The 12,885-nt window shown below is 44.1% G+C and overlaps 1 protein-coding gene across 1 annotated transcript in view; it reads right to left on the reverse strand.

Moving 5' to 3' along the window:
* Window positions 1-12,885, reverse strand: part of LOC145355618 (fascin-3-like) — a 33,853-nt gene that overhangs the window by 19,355 nt on the left and 1,613 nt on the right. The window contains exons 2-3 of the mRNA XM_080207863.1: window positions 11,485-12,175; window positions 8,383-8,501 (exon numbers count right to left, since the gene is read on the reverse strand). Of these exons, the coding sequence (XP_080063989.1) occupies window positions 8,383-8,501; window positions 11,485-12,175 (810 nt within the window). The remainder of the gene's footprint in view (window positions 1-8,382; window positions 8,502-11,484; window positions 12,176-12,885) is intronic.

The raw sequence follows: 12,885 nt of genomic DNA on the forward strand, positions 1-12,885 counted from the left end.
ACCATCAATCTCTCAATTAGCTGCTACAAAAATTAACATTGATGTTGGGAATGTGGGTGGGTAAACTGTAGGTCCCATACCCCTTTCCTTCACTGCAATCCCCTCTGCATGGAGCTTAAAGGGTTAACTTAGAAAGACAGGTTATATAAATGAGTTTTGGTATCTCTTGAATTTAGCAGGTTGACAGCAGCAGCCACCTCCCCCCCCCCACTACTGCCCCAAGCGAATTCGGAGACAGGGGTCAGTTAATGGGGAGGGCACCAGATGGACACCCTGATACCTTCCTGCCCTGGTCCCAATTTAATTTCAGGTGGGAAGATATAGACAGATTTCCCACTCTGACATCAGTTGAGGCCAATAGTGGGCAATCTCTTATAGCTGCTTTCATCACCATTTCAGAAGAGTACTTTTCAGATCATTACAATTTAACAAATTTTAAAAAATTGCACATTTCCTCGGTTTCCTTTGCTGATCACTTTATATGTGTTTCCTCTGTTTATGCCACAGTGGCACAGCAGTTAGCAGTGCTGCCTCACAGCATCAGGGACCTGAATTTGATTTCTGGCCTGGGTCACTGTCTGTGTGGAGTCTGCACACTGTTCTCCCCGTGCCTGCGTGGGTTTCCGCTGGATAGTCCGGTTTTCTCCCACAATCTGAAAGACGTGCTGGCTAGATGCATTGGCCATGCTGAATTCTCCCTCAGTGAACCCTAACAGGTGCTGGAGTGTGGCAACTAGGGGATTTTCACAATAATTTCATTGCAGTGTTAGTGTAAGCCTTACTTGTGACACTAATAAATAAACTTTGCAGAATGTTCTGCTCCTGGAAACTGTTTCTTCTTGTTCACTTTATCAAGAATATGCTGTGAGATTTTGAATGTGTCTAACTAAACTCCCCTTAACCTTCTCTGCACCCATTAGATTAGATTAATTTAACTCCACCTCCTTTATTCATTGTTTATACCATTTGAATAAATCTCCTCTTCACCTTCTTGAAGGCCTTCTTATCCTACCTAAATTGCGATGCTTAGAATTGGTTGCAATACTCCAGCTGGGGGTTAACAAGTGTTTTATAAAGGTTCAGCGTATCTTCCTTCCTTTTCTACTCAAAGTCTCTCTTGATCCCGTAAGCTTTCTTTTAACCACCTTCTCAACTTGTCCTGCCACCTTCAAAGATGAGGGTGTAGAAACATTCCAGTTCTGTCTGTGCCTTCACCTTCTTTACAATGTTACCATTTGGCTTACGTTTGTCTCTCTTCATTCTCCCTATAAAGACAAATCACTTCACACTTGTGTGTTAAATTTCATCTTCCATGTGTCTGCCCATTCCACCAGTCTGTCTGTGTCTTCCTGAATATTTTATGACCTGCCTCGCAGTTTGGGGGTTCTGTGTAATCTGCAAACTTTTGAGATGATAACCTCCATATCCAAACTGAGATTGTAAGTTTATCTCAAAAAGAGGAAAGAGCAGTGCTGAAGACAGGTGCATAAGCCACCCCCCTCTGCATCCTTAAGAAGATCTCCCTTTATCGTAAGAGAATAAAAAATTAGAGATTACAAATAAAAGCAGAAAAAGCTGGGGAAACTCAGCAGGTTAATGTACATATGTGGAGAGAAATAGATTTTCTGTTTTGGACATTAAGTCCGGCGGCAGCAGTAAAGGTTGGAATGACTTCAGCTGGAGGGCGGGGTGACTGAGCATGGAGACCTTGCACGGTTTACTTCAATAATTTTGTATAAGACTATAAGATATTGGAGCATAATTAGGCCACTCGGCCCATCAAGTCCGCCATTCAATCATGGCTGATACTTTTCTAATCCCCATTCTCCTGCCTTTTCCCCATAACTCCTGATCCCCTTATTAATCAAGAATCTATATATCCCTGCTACAAGACTCTCAATGACCTTGCCTCCACAGCTTTCTGTGGCAAAGAGTTCCACAGATTCTCCACTCTCTGGCTGAAGAAATTCCTCCTCATCTCTGCTATAAAGAATCATCCCTTCAGCCTGAGGTTGTGCCCTCAGGTTCTAGCTTTTCCTACTAGTGGAAACATCTCCCTACATTCATTCTATCCAGGCCACGCAGTATCCTGTAAGTTTCAATCAGATCTCCCATCTTCCTTCTAAACTTCAACAAGTACAGACCTAAAGTCCTCAACCGTTCCTCATAGGACAAGCTCTTCATTCCAGGGATCGCTCTTGTGAACCTCCTCTGGACTCTTCCTAAGATACAAGGCTGAAAACTACTCATAATATTCCAAATGGGATCTGACCTTATGCAGCCTCAGAAGTACATCCCTGCTTGTGTATTCTAGACCTCTCGATATGAATGCTAACATTGCATTTGTCTTCCTGTCGACTGAACCTGCACGTTAACCTTAAGTGAATCCTGAACAAAGGTTCCCAAGTCCCCTTGTGCATCTGATTTCCTAAGCATTTCCCCATTTAAAAAATAGTCTGTGCCTCCATTCCTCCTTCCAAAGTGCATAACCTCACATTTTTCCACATTATATTCCATCTGCCATTTCTTTACCCACTCTCCTAGCCTGTCCAAGTCCTTCTGCAGCACCCCACTGCTTCCTGAATACTACCTGTCCCTCTACATATCTTTGTATCATCTGCAAACTTAGCAACAGTGCCTTCAGTTCCTTCTTCTAAATCGTTAATGTATTTTGTGAAATGTTGTGGTCCCTGAGGCACACTGCTAGTCACCGGCTGCCATCCTGAAAAAGACCCTTTTATCCCAGTCTCTGCCTTCTGTCAGTCAGCCTATCCTCTATTCATGTTGGGATCTTACCCTTAACACCACGGGCTCTTAACTTATTTAACAATCTCCTATGTGGCATCTTGTCAAAGGCCTTTTGGAAATCTAAATAAACCACGTCCACTGGTTCTCCTTTATCTAACTTTCTTGTTACCTCCTCAAAGAACTCTAACAGATTTGTCTGACATGACCTCTATCCATGAGCCATATGTCAAATCTTGTAACAGGGTGGACAGGAAGTGCTCCACTCTGCCATTATCTTATAGGTTCCAACGTCTGGAATACTGGGAACAGTTTTGGTCCTCTTATCTAAGTAAAGATCTTGGCACTTCAGGCAGATCCAGAGAAGGTTCGTGAGGTTGATCCCAGATATGGAGGGAGTTTCTTACGTGGAGAGATTAAGTAGTTCGGACCTATACTCATTAGAGTTTGGAAAGATCATTTGCCTCATTTGGAAGAGTCTAGGACCAGACGGTATAATCTCAGAGTAAGGGGTCACCCATTTAAGACAGAGATGAAGAGGAATTTCTTCACTCAGAGGGTGGTGAATCCGTGGAATTCTCTACTGTAGATGTTGAGTTGTTAAGTATGTCCAAGGTTGAGATAAACAGATTTTTAATCAGTAAGGGAGTCAAGCATTATGGGGATAAGGCAGGAAAGTGAAGTTGGGAATTACCAAATCAGATCAGTCATGATCTCATTGAATAGCAGAGCAGACTCGATGGGCTGAAGGGCATACATTTGCCCCGACGTCATATGGTCTTATTATGGCCTGTTAAATGATACCTTGGGGGACTTTCACTCTGCTCTTTGACTATCCCTCCAGCAAACCCCATCTCCCCCCTGCCAAGTCCTGTCTCAGTCACACCTGCCCGTGTCCAACCTACACACCGTATTTGTGACAGGCAACTGATGTCTCTCAGCGATGGTGTGAAAGGAAGGCAAAAGCAGCATCTACTGACCTCAAATTCCAGGGTAATGTCTAACTCACCAGGTGCTTGCTACTTAGGTACAGTTGTGAAAGTGAATGTTCTAAATTCACCCTGGATGGGTGCTGAGTTTGGAGAGGGAACAAGATTCTGGTATGTTGGCTCTTAATGAACATTCATGAGATACAAATGGGATTGCCGGCCTAGCTCATCAGGAAACTCAACCTGTCTTTAAGTTGCCATGGAAGTTGGTGGAAAGAGATTGCAAACTAATTTCCTGCTGTCGGCAAACTGATTTCCAGCCAGCTGCCAAATCTTGCTGCCCCGCCCATCACGATTCCTGCTGCTGGTGGAAGCAAAAGGTTCTGCCCAGTTTCAGGTCAATAACCTTTCATCAGCTAGGGATTATCATCTAAGGGTGGCATGGTGGCACAGTGACTAACACTGCTGTCTCACAGCGCCAGGAACCCAGGGTTTGATTCCTAGCCTGGGTCAGTGTCTGTATGGAGTTTGCACCTTCTCCCTGTGTCTGCGTGGGTTTGCTCCAGGTGTTCCAGTTTCCTCCCACAGTCCAAGTTTGTACCTTCTTCCTGTGTCTGCGTGGGTTTCCTCCAGGTGTTCCAGTTTCCTCCCACAGTCCAAAGATGTGCAGGTTAGGTTAATTGGCCATGCTAAATTGTCACTTAGTGTCAAGGGGACTAGCAGGGTAAATACGTGGTGTTATGAGGACAATGTATTGGTGGGATTGTGGTTGGTGCAGACTCGATGGGCCGAATGGCCTCTTTCTGCACAGTAGGATTCTATGATATATGGGGGAATGTTATCTTTAGTAAACAATGTTTTGCAGTATGAACTGAGTCAAACTTTGGTTGAATTTATCAGTATCCCACTGACCATAACCAATCAAAAATGGAAAGCAAACACAGAAAATGCTGGAAGATCTCAGAGCTCTGACGAAGAGTCATCCTGATGTGAAACATTGGCTCTATTCTCTCTCCACAGGTGCTGTCAGACCTGCTGAGGTTTTCCAGCATTTTCTGTTTTGTTTCAGATTCCAGCATTCACAGTATTTTATTCTAGAAATGGAAGGCTACTGATTGCTGCAATTTCCTTGTTAAAATATGAGACATTTTCTCAGGGCTTTGCCTGCTTTACCGTGGTGACCTCGGTGTAAGTTTGGCAGAAACTCCTTTTACCCACCGTGACAGGGATCAAAGTACCACCAAAGCCACTGCAACAAAATCCCCGTACAAATTCAGCCATGAAATCCTGAAACATTCCTGCGTTATCGCTGGGACGAAACCTTGGAACTCTCTACTCAATAACACTGTCTGAGACCCAAGTGACAAACTGCAACAGTTCAAGAAGAACACTCTGTCACCATTTCAAGGACAATGTGGCATAGAGAATAAAAGCTGGCGATGCTCACGTCCCTGGAATGAAAAAAAGTTATAAAGATGCCCTATGTCTCCTTTTAAAAGTGTTTGGCTGCGTTTTTCCATCCCCCCCAATCCCCCCCGTCCCCTGTGACATACTTTCTAGTGGTAGAGAGGGGTTGACGTTGGCTGTCAGCAGGATCTTGTGATCTCACCAAAGTTTTGTGTGGCTCACCCACCCTGCTGCCAGAGAACCCACAATGGGGCGGTCAACTTGGCAGGACTGGAAGATCCTGCTGGCTGGAAGGGCCAGAAAATCCTGCCTTTGGTTTCCTTTTCTCATGAAAATTGGGCCTGCGGACACAGATTCATGGCACCAGTAAGGAAGATTATTAAATGTGTGGGTCTTGTGAAGAGGAGGCTTAGAGGAGGTTCACATGGAGAAATTTAAGTTTAGTTATTAGTCACATGTAGGCCTATATTAACACTGCAATGAAGTTACTGTGAAAATTCCCTAGTCGCCACACTCTGGCTCCTGTTCGGTTACATTGCGGGAGAATTTAGCATGGTCAATGCACCTAACCAACATGTCTTATAAACAGCAGTATGGACCAATTAGGCTTTTGTCTTTAGGATGTTAATTTTGTGCAAGAAAAGTGTGTCAATTTGTGGATTCCATAAAGACCACCTCCGTGCCCCTCCACCACGTCCCCTACCAGTTTACTATCACTCCCATGTCCTGTCAAAAAATAAAATGTAAGCATTTATTGTTTACTTCTTTATTGTCAAGGGGGGCCTGGCTTTAGCAATCTCAATTCAGACTCCAGTTCTCTTCAGTAGAAATATGAAGAATATTCGTATGTGAAGCCCCCAAAACTCCAAGTTTACTGCTTCTCTCTAATTCATTCCCCCTTTCCTTCCCTTTTTCACTTCCCTCACTGGAATACAGTTTCACTGAGTAACTCTGACTCACCTTTGCATTATTTAGTGTAAGTGTTGAACACACGTGATGACCAAGGGAATACCATGAGCCAAAATAGCATAAGGCAAAGCTGCTTGACTCTGCAGCTATGTGCAGATAGTACCAGTAAAGAGGATTACCAGCATATGATTAAAAAAAATTAATCACTTTAGCATGATTTGAAGTGACGTTTTTATAAAACTTTGGATTAAACAAGCTTTAGAGGCAACCCTTCCAACTGAGTCTTTGCCTCATGGGTCACACTCAAACTCCTAAATCAGCAGGTCAAACAATGAATTTGACCTGAACAGTTGAGTGTATTATCCAGGCTAACACTTTGTGTTAGCGAGAAGGGTCTTTCACTGCCAGAGATGCCATTTTTCTACTGCAATGTTCAACCAAGGCTGTATCTGCCATCTCAGGTGGATTGGAAAGATATTACAGGAAGATAAGAATTCGGAATGGTTTAGGCAATTCGGCCCTTTGAGCCCACACCGCTGTTTAACATGATCACGGCTGATCTTATCCTGGCCTCAACTCCACTTTCTTGCCGGTTCCCTTGGCCCTTTATCCCCCTTTTCATCAGAAACATATCTATCCCTTTCTTGAATCTGTTGATTGATTCTGCCTTCACTGTGCTCTGGGGCAGTGAGTTCCACAGATTCACAGCGCTCTGAGAGAAATGATTTCTCCTCATCTCAGTTTCAAACCTACCACCTCTCACTTTATATTTCTGACATCCTATTCTAGACTGTCTCACAAGGGGGGACATCTGTAGTGTTATATTGGACATAAACAGAAGTGTTGTCTCCAGTGTCCTGGTCAATATTCATCCCTCCAGCAACATCATAAAGAACAGGTTATCTGGTCATTATTCCATTGCCACATGTGGGAGCTTTGTGTGTACAAACTGACTGCTGCAATTCCTATATTGCTGCAGTGATTACACTGTCCTCATTGGCTGTATGTGCTTTGGGACATTCTGAGTTTGTGGAAGATGCAGTTATTTGTTTTATCCGTATCCGTATCCGATTGCAAAGTATTTTGAATCATTTTTGTCACAATCTGGAACCTTTGTAAACACAATTTTTGCTGTAACTTTTTTCATTACGTGCACTGAATGTTTGTTTGCCAATTGCATTTTCTTTCTTTTACCTCGTTCAAGATATCACCTAATGTTTTATCTTATTGTAGCTTGGTTTTCAGTAACATCTTATGGACACCAGGAAGTTGTCCAATCAAGGAGGAGTAAAAGGTTTAGAGGGGATCTGAGGAAAAATGTTTTGACCCAGAGGGTGGTGGAAATCTGGAGAGTGATGCCTGAGAGGGTGGTGGAGGCAGGTACTCTTGCGATATTTAAGAAGCATCTGGATGAGCACTTAAATCGCCAAGGCATAGGAGGCTATGGTCCAAGTGCTGGTGAATGGGATTAGTATAGGTGGGTATTTGATGGTTGGTATAGACATGGTGGGCCAAAGGGCCTGTTTCTGTGCTGTGTGACTCTAAGGGAGGGATTTTACGGCCTTGCTCGTGTGAGACCGGAAATTCCTGCTCAAAGTCAACAGACATTTCCGTTGTTCACCCTTGACCACTCCAATTCAGGGCGCAGCATTCCAATGTATGATGACTCTATGAAAAAAAAGACTGTCCCCTATTAAATTTCATTCATTTTAAATGAGGACAGATTGAACTTTTCACAGAATCAGAGAATTCCTAAAACGCAGAAGGAGGCCACTTGGCCCATTGAGTCTGTACTGACCACAATCCCACCCAGGCCCAATTCCCGTAACCCCACATATTTACCCTGCTAATCCCCTGGCACTAGGGTCAATTTATCATGGCTAATTCATCTAATCTGCACATTTTTGGACTGTGAAAGGAACTGGAGCACCCACAGGAAACCTACGCAGACATGGGAAGAATGTGCAAATTCCACACAGACAGTGACCGAGGGCAGAATTGAACCTGGTCCCTGATGATGTGAGGCAGCATTGCTAACCAATGTGCCACCGTGCCACCCCATCATTTCGAAATGTTGTTGACCCAAACATTTAACATCAAATTTATCATCATCAGAAATGGAATTTCACAGTGCAGAATTGAGCCACCCAGCCCATTGAGTTTGTATCGATGCTTTCCTCCTCATAAGGCACACTGGCTAACCCTACTCTCCCATGAGTTGCCTCCACCATTTAATATTTAAAATTTTCCAGCAACTATCTAGTTCATTTTTAAAATAATTTTATTGACCCTTTTTCCCACTTATTGCAGCTGGGGTTGGGTGTACGCCTGGAGGATTTATTGCGTGATAACACCATGTGATAATATCAGCTGATGAGACACTGTGGCCTACCTGTGCCAGGAGCTGCCCATTGATTGTTATCAGCTTCACACGGTCAGAATTCAGACTGACTTCAAACTGAAACAGTGAGAGCTGAGTGAAATTCTCAAAACGAGCGTAAACCTCCACCCCTCGGATACAGAGGAAATCACAGCAGAGAGTTTAGTGACCATCACCTGGTGTTTGTTCAACACTGTATAGCTTGTTCTGTTTAAAGGTAAAACACAGAGTGTGACAGGAAAACAGAATGATCGTATTAGGAAAGAGATGTCAAATTAAGGCCCTATCTACTCCTTCAAAAGAAGATTTCAGGCGCCTGGGTATTGTCATTGGACCAATAATCCAGAGACCCAAGGTAAGGGTGGCACGGTGGCACAGTTGTTAGCACTGCTGAATCACAGCTCCAGGCACCTCGGTTCGATTCCCAGCTTGTGTCACTGTCTGTGCGGAGTTTGCATGTTCTCCCCGTGTCTGTATGGGTTTCCTCCCACACTCCAAAGATGTGCAGGATAGATTGATTGGCATTGTGAAATTGCCCCTAGTGTCTTGGGATGTGTAGGTTAGAGGGATTAGTGGAGTAAATATGTAGGGTTAGAAGTATTAGGACCTGGGTGGGATTGTTGTTGGTGCAGACTCGATGAGCTGAATGGCTTCCTTCTGCACTGTAGGGATTCAGTGATGATGTTCTGGGGACCCAGGTTTGAATCCCATCATGGCAAATGGTGAAGTTTGAATTCACTAAAAATCCGGAATGAAAGGACTACTGGATAATCATGAAACCATCGCCAATTGTTGCAAAAAGCCACCTGTTTCACTAATGTCCTTAAGGAAAGGAAATCTGCCGTCCTTATCTGGTCTGGCCTACACCTGATTCCAGACCCGCAGCAGCTGGTTGACTCATAACTCTCATCTGAATTGGCCTAGCCAGCCACTCAGTTCAAGGGCAATTCAGGATGAGCAATAAATGCTGGTCCAGCCAGCGACACGCACATCCCATGAATGAATTAAAAATACATTTAAACAATACTATTATCCTGATCAATATTTATCCCTCTACCAACATCACTACAATGCAGAGTACAATATTACTGGCTGTGGAAACTTGCTGTGTGCAAATAAGTAGTTTATTTCCAGTATTACAATAGCAACTACTCTTCAATAGCATCTCATTGGCTGTGTAATGCCTCGGAGCACCCTGAGGTTATGAAAGACTCAATGTAAATGTAAGTTTCTCATTTGTACACAATTATTGATTACTCAACAGGATATATGTCACTCGGGAAACAGAATCACTGCTTATTCTGCACTTATTTAAGTGTTAAATTGGCAAACTCAGGGTAGGATTCTCTGATCCCGTTCATCCCATCCCCCCCCCGCCACCACTGCCAGCGAGAATGAAGAATTTGGCACTCAGCCAAAACTGCATTCAGTGCAGCGTGCCGGGGAATCCCAGTCACAGATATGGTTGGAGGTTTCCACCGTAGATCTTTTTTTAAATAAGGTACGTTTACAAGATGGATTTGCCACGTGATAAACTCTCCAGCAATGCACTCGATCTGACTTGATAACCTTATTAACAATTGACACCTATTTACTCAGAATCTAGGATCTCTTTCATCATCATCCTCTATTTCACCAGTATTCATGGAGCTTGTGTTTTGCTTTTTCTAATTATCAATGTGTAGAACTTTATACTTGTCTGCTTGTCAATTTAATCTGCCATTGTCCTACCCACTTACTTAGCTTGTCTAACTTTATACTGTGATCTGTGAGCTGAATCTTACAGGCCACCCATGGATAGGAAAACAGATGGTTGGAACTGGAAATTAGTCTGCTGTGCCAAGTCACCAATCCACTCGCTCTCACCCTGCACAAACTTACAGGCTGCAGCAGAGACGCTGGGTGGGTCATCTGCCCAAGGTTCAAATAAGGCCCTTAAATGGATGATTAATGCCCAATTAAAGGCCTTATCCTGCTGCCCCTCTAATACATTGAGCAGCAGAAGAGATTTGCACCCAACATGTAGTCTGGACAGGTTTAACTTTGTGGGCAGTTGGTCAGTGAAAGGGGAGAGGGTGATTAGCTGGGAGTGGTGGGGTGAGGTGGAGATGGGGGTGTCTCTTTCTGGGCTCCCATGTCAATCAGAAGACCTCTCCTACAGTTTTACCTTCCCATGTTCATCCTTCCTCTAACCACCACACCAGCCTTGTCCAATATGCCCAACGTCCCTCCTCACTGGGGCCTTTCAAGCCTGGCTCCAGTAGGACCTCAGACTGACCTGAATGTCCAGGTCCATCACCAAGCAACATTGCCTTGGCCTACCTGCAGTATCAGCAATGACCACTGCTCCTGCTTGTCACTATGGTGGGGGTTGCAGAGCTGCCAGCTTCTGATTGGTCAGCAGCTCAATGAGGTGGGACGTCCTCCTGGAGATAGATGGCTGTCCCACCTCATCCTGATTAAAGGGGTAAAAACAAATTACTCTGTGTGGAGTCTGCAAGTTCTGTCCATGTTTGCATGGGTTTCCTCCAGGTACTCCGGCTTCCTCCCAGAGATGTGCAGGCTAGGTGCATTGGAAATGCTAAACTGCCCTTAATGTTCCAGGATGTGTGGGTTAGGAGGATTAGCAGGGTAAAATATCTGAGATTGCAGGGATAGGGTCCGAGTGGGATTGTTGTCAGTGCAGATTCAATGGGCTGAATGGCCTCCTTCTGCACTGAAGGGATTCTATGGTTTCTATGGTTCTATGATGCTGAAACCTGAAACAATGGTCAAATATGACTTGAAACTTTGGCTCTATGCTTTTCCCACAGGTGCTGTCAGAACTGCTGAGATTTTCCAGCATTTTCTGTTTTTGTTTCAGATTCCAGCATAATCTGCTTTTATCTATTGGTTGGGTTTGCTTTTAGTTTTGACATCAATAACGGCAGATAAAATGAGATAAAATAGGTGGGAGGGAGTTCATTAGGCGCAAAAGCAGTGGCATTAACCAATTAGGCCATATGACCAGTTTCTGTGATGTAAATACAATGTCAATCTTCTCTGACAGTGTAGCATCTCCTCAGTAAACACTCAATCGCACAGTGAGCTGGGCAAACCTGTCAGTTTCCTCACCATAATTAATTGTCACGTATTTCTGTGACTTAGTCTTCAGTGTGATCCAAGGCTTGCTTCTCTTGATGATGAAGATATCCTGCATATCTGATGAATGCATCCCAATGGACAGAAGCCCAGTTCTCGAGTGAGGGTACAAGACCCCTCTCTTTCCTGCAGAAAAGGTGGCCATGTAACCTGCCTTCAAGTGCATCGTGAAGGCCGTCTGCTTTGAACGTTTGCTCAGCAGCTGGCCTTTAATGGACAAGTAGTGACTGTCACTTGTTTGGAGGTGGTGTTTTCCATTGTCAAAGTGAATTAAGAAAATGCATTCCTCAGAAAAGGGAGCTGGGGCATCAGCAAAGCCATTGCCCTCATTGCAGTGCATACATACATAGCTCTTCAACTGGGGGTGGTATAGTACAACTTGGGGATGGATGGCCAGATGAGGGATCCACTGCTGTAATCCATTTTCCTCCTTCTGCATGCAGCGGACCCCATCGATATTCTTCTCAAGGTAAGTTCCAAACACTGTGGACTTGAAGACCCAGGATCCGGTCGACTGGTATTCCAAGAGAAACAAGCTGAATTCATTGGAAGGTGCACATTTAACGAAACCAGCTTCATTAGTCTGCAAGGCCAACCCGTTAAATGCTATCAGTTCTACTTGGACCTGAAATCCTGTATTGGGCTTGAATCTCACTTCCCAGGTCTGCACAAGAAACAATGAGAGACAAAGTTCATTTCTGGAGGTCAGTGTTGCAATTAAAAGCACAGCAATTAGCTACAACCCACTTAATACTTGTCACACACCATTGCATTCCCCTTGCCTCCCCATCCTTAGCCCTGGTGCCAATTGGAAAGTTGCCCCTTATCTCCCAAGCAGGAGCAGAGGTGCCCAGTGCTTACTCAAAAACCTATTCTTCATCATGGGAGTCTGGAGAACGTGTGACCAATTACTATTTGGCTATAGGAGTGAGCAATGTTGAGCTTCATCATGTTCCAACTCAACAGATGGTTATTTTCTAAAATGCATCACTTGCGGACACTGCTTTTCTGGTAAAAATGGCAACACTGACTCCAATTTCCCCAAGCCGACTGAAACAATTAGTGACCAATTTATTTTTATGTATGGCTCTTAGTCTTTCCCTTCATAGATATTTTCCCCACACCAAATCCCTTCAGAGTTTTATTGGGTCACCTCTTTTCCTCTCATCAGGTGAAAAAGTCCCCACTTGTTCAATCAGAGAACAATGATTCAGAGAGGAGGTCCTGACTGAGGTGTACCAAATTATGAAGGGCATAGATAGGAAGAAACCTTTCCCCTTTGTAGAGGGGTCAATAACCAGAGGCATAATTTAAACTAAGGGGCAGGAGATTTAGAGGGGATTTGAGGGAGAGGTTTTTTACCAGAGGGTGGTG

Source organism: Carcharhinus amblyrhynchos, chromosome 19 (genome assembly GCF_965287045.1).
Source record: "Carcharhinus amblyrhynchos chromosome 19, sCarAmb.v2.hapA, whole genome shotgun sequence".
In the NCBI taxonomy this organism is placed as follows: domain Eukaryota; kingdom Metazoa; phylum Chordata; class Chondrichthyes; order Carcharhiniformes; family Carcharhinidae; genus Carcharhinus; species Carcharhinus amblyrhynchos.